The sequence below is a fragment of the Homarus americanus genome, unplaced genomic scaffold (assembly GCF_018991925.1).
Source record: "Homarus americanus isolate GMGI-L3 unplaced genomic scaffold, GMGI_Hamer_2.0 scaffold31037, whole genome shotgun sequence".
In the NCBI taxonomy this organism is placed as follows: Eukaryota; Metazoa; Arthropoda; class Malacostraca; order Decapoda; family Nephropidae; genus Homarus; species Homarus americanus.
Window position 1 is genome coordinate 24710898 of NW_024722227.1, and position 11319 is coordinate 24722216.

Sequence of the window (11319 nt, forward strand, 5' to 3'; positions counted from 1 at the left end):
GCAACCCAAATTGCAACTGAGGTTGCAATTGTTCGGAATCAACTAGATATGTCTGATTACAGCAAATGTGTTATTGTCAATTTGTAGGTGAAAGATTTTATCCTCAATAGATGTAGGTTAACATACACCTGGAGGCAAATGCTTCAAAAGAGCCTAGGAAGGAAGCATGTTTTTTGTTTTTGTTTTTGCAGGATTAGCCTACCCAGGCACAGGTCACTGACCCACATCAGGGCCTGGGGGCGAAAATTTAGTAATAATAATAATAATAATAATAATAATAATAATAATAATAATAATAATAATAATAATAATAATAATAATAATAAAATAAAAAAAGAACCATAAAGAAATACAAATTGAAAAAAAATTTCGTGAGAAACAATATACATTATGTATGTTGTGTTGTCAATAGTAAGAGAAACAATTGAGACCCTGCAATTGTGTGTAAATGAGGCAGAAAGTCAGATCAGCAACCTGGGACTTGGTCATAATTTTCGTGATGCCACATGGCAGCAGGGTCTACCATTAGACAACACATTATGCTTCCAATATCTTCACAGGCGGTAGTACCTCCTGTTTGGTAGCTGCCTAATACCTACTACCTGGATATTCCTTTAACACATAATATCTGACCAGTATGGGGAGGATCATCGTGTCTCCGTCAGGGATTGTGGAGTGATGGTCCAGCAGGCGTCACGGATTTTTTTGGGGGGCACGGACGTATATGCGATCGGACGTTGTTGGTCGGACGTTAACGGCTGACTGTACTCTATAAAGTAACAATTCCCCCCACCCGATCCTCTGCAAGTCTACTCCTTTTTTTTGGTAGGTCTCTGTGTGTGTGTGTATGCATCCGTCCGTCTGTCCGTCCGTCCAGACATTTTGCCACTTCCAGTGCCCGATACACTGGCTAATCCTGGAACACTCTCTGCCTAGTTTTCTGTCACTGTTGGGGGACAGATATATTTGACTGAGTAAAAATCTCAGTTTTCAGTGTAGAAACCATGATTCCGGCATACTGAGTACAGTATTGTGCTGTTTCAACAAGATGATTTGAAAATAGTATTCTCTAAGTTAAGCTGAGAAGAAATCAGTTTTAAAATTGGAAACCACTAAATTCAACTAGAAACCAATCATTCAGCCTCACTTTGGCTGGTTTGAATCCATTTATCTTAATTACACTAATTAGGTCAATCCTAATCAAGCTGAACAGAAAAAAAAGTTTTCAACAAATCTCAAATAAATAGAAACCTCTGTTTTTAACAAGTCCATTCAATCAGTCCAGGTAGTCATACTCAGTGTGAACAATATACTGTATTGTGTCTATGTCTGTCATGATGTGTAATACTAAGATGAGACCCTCGTAATTAACAGATGTAGTGGGGACGGTGGTGGCAGTGTGGGCTGAGGTGGGCTGGTGCCTCACACCCACACCTCTCCCAGTTTCTTGCACTCTTCAAGGCTCAAACACCCCGCTGGTGAGTATGGATCCTTACACTCTCTTCTACCTTCTCTGTCATTCATCTTTACTTGCCCCCCTCTCTGTTCTCTTAGTTTCTCGCCTCCTCTATCTTTCGTGTGTCACGGTGTCTGCTGTTTCTACTTCTCTTATTCACTTTCCCTTGCTGTTTTTATCAACCTGCCTCTTTTTCTTGTTTGCTTTGTCCAAATATAATTAGTTGGTAAAGGGTAATAATCTTTGGTTTTAACTAAGAAGGCTTGTTTCTCAAATGCTTTCAGTGACTTAATACTGTGCATACTAAATAATAATACAGTAGTATGGTACTGCACTGTACAATATTTTATTTTTATTTCAAATTTTTTCATTTTCCCTTGACAGATGCTTGTAAATATTACAGTACTGTACATGCTTGATGTGCAGTCTTCTTTATTCTGATATAATATTATTCTCCTACTAAAACTTTACTCCATGCCCTGTCTAGAGTGCTGGAGGGCAGTGGACGTGAGCCACAGAGTGCCTTACCTTACCCGTGCCATGGAACCTCCTCTGCTTCCATCTCCCCACCCTATGCTTCTCACAGTTCGCTGACAGAAAGTCTAGCATCCTTCGTCAACATACGTGTTCCCGTCTCCTGTTGTTGAAGCAATAACGAGGCTTCATGAAAACCATTGTAGACATGGTGAGTTGAGTTTACTTAATACAGACGTTTTTTATCCTTCATTCTTGGGCATATGAATATTGTTATCACCCATGCCATGTTTCATGTTGGGTGGGTTTGTGTCTGTGTGCTAACCAAAAACTTAGTCAGTTTTGGATGGATGGATGGTTTGAAATTGGTAGGTTCTGTCATCATTACTTTAAGATGTGCATGTGTCCAACTGTTTATTACTAGTTTTGGAAATAGTGTTTAGTCTTCATGCCCTCAACCCACTTCTTTCTTCTTATCCTAAACTTATCAGTTACACTTGCCTCAAGGCACATTATATCCTTTTGGACAATTGGCTGAGTGAGGAAGTATTGGTACCACTCTTGCCCAGTGAGAAACAGTACTGTACTGTACTGTACATGGATAATTTCACCATTTACGTTTTCCTAAACCAAATATCAATTCTTATTTAACACTTCGTACACTCTTAGGTCTACTTGACCTATTTTTGCTCTTTGTACTGACTTTATTTACATCTACAGTACAGTACAGTGCAGTAGGTGATACTGCATGGGTTATTCATAAAAGATCTGCTTTGCCTTTAGTTCATTCATGTACTGTCAAACATCTTGTCATGCCTTATGCCTTTTATCATTCTAAAAGGTTTACTACTTTGTGTATAACTACAGTTACTGTATCACCTTTCACACACTTGACTTGGTTCTTGTATTCTTTGCCAATAATTTATCACTCATGTACTTATTCAACTACATGTGTTTGCAAATCCATCTTGCCTTGTGTTAATATATGCACTATATTCAATTGCTTTTTATTTATTAATATATTTTGCATTTCACACACCTTTTCTAACCTAAGACAATAAATGTTTGCAGGAATACTTTTATCTAATGCTGGGATATTTATCAAGTCTACAATACCCAGAAGTTACCCACCTCTCATCACCTTCCTGCATGACAGTTATTGTTATGGAAGATCTATTTCACACTATACTTTCCTCATGATAAATTGCCTTTGAATACTGAATACATAGTGTGTTTATATCCTGACCAGGAATCATCTCTTGTGTGGCAATATCTTGTGTTGTGTGCCCAGTACCCGCACTCTTGACTGGTCACCCTACAACTCTGGGCTGGCTTGTACATCGTGGATATGTGTACGAGACAGGTAGAAGTCTCATTAAATTGTTTTGCTTTAGAGTAAAGATAAAGGAAAAGTAAGAACATCATAGTGCAGGTATCTATGAGTACTTACTGGTACAGTGGTCCCTAGATTAACGAACGGTCCAATTAACGGAAATTTTGGTTAACAATTATCTCCCATAAGGATTTTCAGTTCGATTAACGAAAGCCTTAGAAACACGCTTTTGTTGTGCGCATCAGCTGATTAGCTGATCGGCTAGTCTGCCAATACAGTAATTGGTTCTATGTTTACATTCGTTTTCCAGTGGAGTAAATATCAAGAAAGTTGGTCTCTTGAATATTTCTGCATTTTTTATTAAAATTATTGGTCATTCTGAAATTTAGTTAACATATTGATAATATAGACAGTACAGGGAACAGTTTTGTGTGCCCATCAGCTGATTGAATCACCCAACAACGCTTCTCAGTTTAACTTTGTTTACAGTGGAGTGAACATTGAGTTTGTTGGTCTCTTGAATATTTTGCATTTTTATTAAAATTATTGGTCATTCTGAAATTTAGTTAACATATTGATAATATACAGTGCAGAAATTATTATGAAACATGAAGAAGGCATTAGAACAAATGCACTCTGTTAAAGAATATGGCATGTCATCATCGACTGCCTCTACAATCAGCTGTTTGATATGTAAACAAAGCTGCCGGGAATACGACATACACACCTCAAAGTAAGTTAAAATACAGTCGTATTCTATTGTTTTTATTTATTATTGTACAGTATACTGTACATTACAGTACAGTACTGTATTAGTTTATATTTAATGTTTTGTTAATTCTATTACTGGTATACAGTACTGTACTTTGTATATACTTTTCTGTGAGTTGGAACCAATTACCCAATATCATTAAAATAATAGATTCAGTTAAGTTTCGGTTATGGACGACTCTGTGGAACCAATTGTGTTAGGTTAATCGAGGACCACTGTATGTAATTAAACTTTGCTAACCATAAAGGTACATTATTGTAAAGTACAGCATGCCCTTACAATTTCTGGATTTTTTATTACGTGGCCTTTGATTATTCACGTGTAACACCCTGGATGTACCCAGAATGTCTGCAGGTAGTTTTAAAGTGGCAGCATTTTCACGGCCGGGACGAGGAGCCCGTAAGTTTTCACGTCCTGCAAGGTGTCTCTTGTACCAGGTGGCTGGGCCACTCACTCTGCCTCAGTGACAGTCTGGGTTAAACACTTGTCTGTTTCACCTGTGTGTACTACTGTGCTCTCTTAACAACTGTGCTCCTTGTGCCTAATCATAACATTGCATCTAGCTTAGCTCATTACTGTAACCACCAGGCTACTGGGCCAAGCTGTGGTGTTATGGTTTTTTCTTTCGTTTCTTCATTGTTTTTACTCAGTTACATGCACACACCATCCTACATACATAGTGAAAAAATTACAGTATTACACCACAATTATCAACATCCTTCATGTTGGGTTGGCTAGATGGCTACAAAAGAAATTTTGTAAGTTTGATCTGTGTATCAACCCAGCTGGCGCTCAGATGCCATTAGTTCTAGAGACAGTAATTTTATGAGGAAAAAAATTGGCGTTTAGCAACCCAACCAACTCGATTTTAATAACAAAGCATGGAGTTGACTTGAGGGTAGACTCACATTATTTTTGTCTTTCTGATTAAATGTGAGAGGATTTACCCATTACAGTATTATTTTTGTATCGTGCGTCTTGTATATACATTATGGGTTAAAGAAATAATTGACCTAGAGCAAACACAAAGGGATGTACATTTCTTTGCCACGAGTAAAAAAATGTAACCCCTCCCCTGTTTAGCAAATGTTATTCACAGTTTTAGTAATTCACGGCCATTCCGTGACCCAAACCCATGAATTTTAAGGGCAAGCTGTATTAATAAAATGAGGCAAATTAACTTCATCTTTTATTTTTCTTAAAGGTGAACATTCCTTACCAGAATTCCTAATCATATTCTCCAAATATTATGGATTATAAGGAAAAATTTAATAAATGAGTACAGTACAGTATAGCATAAGGGACCTGTGTATAATGACGCTTGTTTATCTCACAGGTCAGGGTTGGAAAACAAGCAGCGGTTCTCATCACAGTCAAGCTTACTGATGAGCTGTAGATCAGAAGGATATTTTGGCCTGGAGCCCGTGTAACTTATCCGTAAGTTATATTTACTTGAAGTATTTTTTAATACTCGATATAAATGAGGTTATGAACAAGTTAGTGAGCAGTGCAGTAATTACAAAGGTTTGAAGGAAACTGAACTAAAGAGATGGTGAATACTAAGTGAAAATGCTGCATGGAAAAGTTATGAAGTTTTACAGTGAACAAGAATCTGTTTAGGGTAATAAATATAGTGAAAAAACCAACAGGACAAATGCAAATGACATTTACAGTACAGGTATTATGTATTAGTTTGGATCCTCTGTATTGTACAGTGGCAGACCAGAAAGTTTACCTTTGGCCTGGTTAAAAAACAATAATATTTTCTGTTTCTCCTCCAAGGTGGTCAATCAGGCAATTAGCTAGATGCTTCTGTAAATATACAAATAGTGAGAGTTAAATTGGCTCACCTGGAGTTTCTTTTGCATTTTTCTACTTAGGCCTGAACCAAGATGATGTCTTTCAGTTGCCCAGTCAAGATAGGGGTGAAAGCACATTACAGTATTTTCAATATTAAAACATTAATTTACAAAAGAGCATTATTGTGGAGATGTTTGTATTTAATCTGTGTTTATTGTAACGGAAAACCTTAAATACAGTACAGGTAGTTGTAAGTGATCTAATTTGTCTGTCTTATTTTTTATCTCTTGCCTCAGGGCTGACCAAGAAAGGTACAAGTTGGCGTAAATGGTAAAAGGTAGCCACATTTATACTGCTTGTGTAAGATATATTCATAATGGTAAAATTGCAAAAGTACAGTTCAATTATTGTACAGGCAAAAGCCTTATATACAGTGATACCCCGATTCTGCGGTCAATTGAACAGGGGTACCTCGTGAAAACGTAATGGAATAACAGAACATATGGGATTAATTCCAATAGAGACTGGCCCGACCCCCAAACTCTACTTTTTCGACACAATACCTATGTTAGTAAAAAATAACATCATGATTTATGATGGGATGCTCACATTAATATTTAAGAAATATAGTCGCCAGGTTAATGTCCATTCAAATAATGGACTCAACTCCCCCATCTTTCCCGCGGCTCGCTGGCTCCTCCTCTCTGGAAATGTTTGGGTGAAAAACTAGATTTTAAGGTATAGTAATAAATAATACCTCAGACTAAAGTTAGGATAATATAATTGACATTTCTGGATTCCTTGCAGGTCAGGGAATATTTTGAATGTAAACTTCAAATATTTTGCACAAAAGATAAAATATTTGCTTTGTAAACCAAATTATTACATTAGATCTAAAATTTGTATGTCTAATGGAAAATCCATGATGATTGTATTCAAATTGTCATCATATTGTAAAATTCAGCAATGTTAATTATATTCTGGCGGATAATTTGTATGAATTTTTATGAGCTAAATAAAAATTATACTTCACCCGCGTATAGTAGATACGCGTAAAATGAAATTCGGTTCTGGCGAGGTACGGCGTAAATGTAGAATCGAGTAAAGCAAACCTCGTAGTCAGGTATTACTGTAAATCTAAAATCATAATTTAAGACAAGCGAAGAAAGAGAATGACAAAAAAATACAGCAAATGAAAGTAAAAAAATATGTCCTCAGGTAAATAAAATGTTGTAAATTTAGTATTTAATCCCATTACAGTATGCTGGTGTTAGTAACCTTGGACTGTCTGTGTTGTTTATATGATTTTATGTCATTAGGACTTTTTTTTCTTCTCTCTCTCTCTTCTCTCTCTCTCTTCTCTCTTTTTTTCTCTCTCTCTCTCTCTCTCTCTCTCTCTCTCTCTCTCTCTCTCTCTCTCTCTCTCTCTCTCTCTCTCTCTCTCTCTCTCTCTCTCTCTCTCTCTCTCTCTCTCTCTCTCTCTCTCTCTCTCTCTCTCTCTCTCTCTCTCTCTCTCTCTCTCTCTCTCTCTCTCTCTCTCTCTCTCTCTCTCTCTCTCTCTCTCTCTCTCTCTCTCTCTCTCTCTCTCTCTCTCTCTCTCTCTCTCTCTCTCTCTCTCTCTCTCTCTCTCTCTCTCTCTCTCTCTCTCTCTCTCTCTCTCTCTCTCTCTCTCTCTCTCTCTCTCTCTCTCTCTCTCTCTCTCTCTCTCTCTCTCTCTCTCTCTCTCTCTCCTCTCTCTCTCTCTCTCTCTCTCTCTCTCTCTCTCTCTCCTCTTCTCTCTCTCTCTCTCTCTCTCTCTCTCTCTCTCTCTCTCCTCTCTCTCTCTCTCTCTCTTCCTTTCTTCTGTTCTTTCTTTCTCTTCTTCTTTCTCTCTTGCTCTTTCTCCTTTCTTTCCTCCTCCTCTCTCCTCCTCCTCCCGCCGCCGCCTGCCCGCCGCCGCCGCCGCCGCCGCCTGCCTGCCTGCCTGTCTGTCTCTGTGTGTGATTGTAATAGCGGTTTGTTTAAGTTGCGCTGGTGGCTAAAATATGCAGACTTACATGTGATTTAGACATAATGATATGTGTTCAATACATTTTACAGGGCTGTACGGTACATAGATCAGGAGTTGTTTATTATTTAACAATAGAATGGGATGGTGCTGTTCTTGCTATCTATCGGTGCGAGCTCTTATGGGCTGAATTTTATTGTAGTGGCGGACTGTGAGGTTGGGTAGGGGGGCTGCAGGGGTGGCGATGGCGAGGGGTGGTGCAGTCCACAGCCAAGACCTTTCCAGTTCTTGGTGGTGGAGGTCACTGAGGGTGGCATTTCCAGGGTGGAGAGGCGTTGGTGTAGCCAGAGTATTCTGCGCTGAGCATGATTCTGCAGGCCTTTTCTGTACCTTCTCGCTGGCGTTGTTGGGTGGGAGTTGAGAGAAGCGACCAGGCTGGTGGCCGCGCGTTAGTTGGGGAGAATAAAGGCGTTGTAGATGGTCCTCAGCTCTGTGGGGTGTCCCCAAAGTGACCTAAGTCTTCGTAGCATGTAGAGATGAGTGCGGGGCTCCTTGACTGTGTTGACCCCATGGGCCTTTCAGTCAAGTTTGTTGTCTATAGTTACACCCAGGAGTTTGGCAGACTGCACCAGCTGGAGAGGATGGGCACCACTGTGACTGCTGGGGCTTGCACTGGAGTGGTGGTGATGTGATGATGTGCATGACTATGGTTTTGTGATGTTGATGGTGACCTTTGTAGCCTGTCCAGGTGCCTTGGCCTGAGTAGTCTGTTGTCCACTGAAACCCCCACAGTGCAGTCATCCACGTATTTCCACCTGTGAGGAGTGTCCGACAGAGCGTGCTGACCAGGATGAGGAAGCACAGTGGTCCCATCTTGGTCTCAGGAGGTGTTGAGAGACCAAGCCCTGATACCTCACTGCTTGGCGACGCCACTCAAGAAATCAGTGAGCCATGAGACCAGGTTGGTGGGCAGCCCTATTGGACAGCCTTGTTGATAACAGTGCAGTGATCAACAAGGTCAAAGGCCTTCCTGAAGTCCACAAGGGCAACGGCCAGTGATGTCTTTCGTTTCTGAGCTTTTTTGCAGAAAATCCAGAAAGCTCACCAAGCAGTGTGATGTAGAGGAGGTCCTCATATTGCCAAATTGCTGTGAATCAATTAACTGATAGATACTGGCAAATGCCCACTCAAAAACAAAGTCCTCATAGTAGACTGGGTATGGGGTAATGGCAACTGGCCTGAGGTCGTTAGGACTGTGGGTGGTGACCTTGGGATGGGGGTGACAATGCGGTTTCCATTCATTAGGGCATTTGCTTTGTCTGAGGGATGCATTAATAATAGAACAGAGAGGGGTGCGTCCGACTGCAAACCTCTTGTATTTTGATTGGGAGGTCAATTGGGGTCGTGGAGGTTTGGATTTAAATTTCAGGAGTTTGTTGGCATTTACATGGTTGAACACTGGGAGGGAGGGGAAGGTAAGCCGAGGAGAGGAGGTCAAGACTGGGTAGGTATGACATATGGTAGCAAAATGGTTATTAATTATCTCAGCTGCCTCCTCACTAGGTAAATGTGAGATGAAAGGAAGTGGAGACTGACGATTGAGACCACAGAGATCTTTTACCTTGGAGTACCACTGACAGAGGCCGACTTCCTTGAGGTTGCACCTTTCCTGGGATAATAAGTCTTGGCAGACTTGATTTCCCTGATGACCTGGTTATGTAGACTTTTGTACAGGCGGTTGTTGGTGTGTGTGTAATAATAATAGTAATAATAATAATAATAACGGTTTATTGAAAGAGCTTGCAGCCAGAAGGTTGAAAATATACAGTTACATATTTGGGAATGGTTCAAATTACAAAATAATATACAAGTAAATATAAGTGATACAAATAAGATATATAATAACTAGATGGGGAAAAGCTCAAACTACAGTGCATTTGAACATAGTGACAGTGCAAGAAGTAGTATTTACTGGGAGGAATACACTGTTTATTACAAGTTATTGATAATTTTACAATGGTTGGGACTGGGCTGTCTTGCAGTGCACGAGATGGGCTGGATGCGGTTAGTGTCGAACAGCAATTCTCGGCTAGGGATCTCAGGTGGTAGTAGGAGACGTGTCGAGGATGGTAAAAGCTCACCAATTTTGCAGATGAGGTCGTGGTGATGGTCAGTGAGAGTCAAGGGCTGTGTTGAGCGCTTCTTGATATGTGGAGTAGGAAGGGAGAGAATAATCTTGCATGCCCTTTGCACTTTTTCTAGGTGCTTACATTGTGGCATTTAGGAGGAAGACCAGGTAGGGAGGCATAGGTGAGCTTGGGAAGTATGAATGTTGTGTAAACACTGAGGAGCCTCGGTGCAGGAACTCCGAGGACTTGAGTCGGCGGAGGAGGTGGAGAGGAAACTGGAGGATTTGACAACTTCACTGACGTGGTTTCCAATTTATTTTGTTGTCTATGGTGACGCCGAGGAGCTTCGTGGAATCTACAACCTGGAGTGTGTTCAGACCTAAAGTAATCGGAGAGGTGGGACAATGTCGGAGGAGAGGTTGATGTGCATAACCATGGTCTTGGTATGGTTGATGGTGACATGGTTGTTGGTGGCCCAGTTTTGGAGACTGTTCAATAAATTCTAAAATGCAAGTATGCGGCGTGTGGGAGAGATAACAATTAACGGTTATGGAAAGAGCATTGCAGCCAGAAGGCTGAAAATATACAGTTACATATTTGGGGAATGGGTTTCAATTTACAAATAATATACAAGTAACATAAGTGATACAAATAAGATATATAATAACTAGATGGGGAAAAGCTCAAACTACAGGGCATTTGAACATAGTGAAAGTGCAAGAAGTAGTATTTACTGGGAGTGAATACACTGGTTTGTTACAAGTTATTGATAATTTTACAATGGTTGGGACTGGGCTGTTCTTATAGCGACTAGTTCATGCAAGTATGGGGCTGGATGCAGTTGTGGTATCGAACAGCAATTCTCGGCTAGGGATCTCAGGTGGTAGTAGGAGCTGTGCAGAAGCTTCTTACCAAATTTGCAGATGAGGTCGTGGTGATGGTCAGTGAGAGTCGAAAAGGGTCAGTGTGTTGAGCGCTTGATATGTGGAGTAGGAAGGAGAGAATAATCTTGCATGCCCTCCTTTGCACTTTTTTCAGGTGTTTACGTTGTGTGGCATTTAGGGAGGAAGACCAGGTGGGGAGGCATAGGTGAGTTTGGGAAGTATGAATGTCGAGTAAACACTGAGGAGCTCGAGTGCAGGAACCCGAGGGACTTGAGTCGGCGGAGGAGGTGGAGACGAAACTGAGGACTTGACAACTTCACTGATGTGTGGTTTCCAATTTAGTTTGTTGTCTATGGTGACGCCGAGAGCTTAGTGTGTGTGTGTGTGTATGTGTGTGTGTGTGTGTGTGCGTAGTAATAATAATAATAATAATTAACGTTTATTGAAAGAGCGTGTGTGTGTGTAAAAGGCAAGGTGTGCGCGT

General features: G+C 40.4%; 1 protein-coding gene and 1 long non-coding RNA gene across 2 annotated transcripts in view; both read left to right on the plus strand.

The window, feature by feature from the left end:
• The window catches only part of LOC121862653, a 64982-nt gene extending 63085 nt beyond the window's left edge, over window positions 1–1897 (plus strand). Inside the window, exons 11-12 of the mRNA XM_042360974.1 lie at window positions 1375–1478; window positions 1841–1897. Coding sequence (XP_042216908.1) covers window positions 1375–1478; window positions 1841–1897 — 161 coding nt within the window. The remainder of the gene's footprint in view (window positions 1–1374; window positions 1479–1840) is intronic.
• Window positions 1898–1924: 27 nt separating this feature from the next.
• On the plus strand, window positions 1925–5468 carry LOC121862567. Its single transcript, XR_006088256.1, has 3 exons — window positions 1925–2141; window positions 3180–3293; window positions 5372–5468. It is a non-coding gene; the product is annotated as an uncharacterized LOC121862567 (long non-coding RNA).
• Window positions 5469–11319: the final 5851 nt, after the last annotated feature.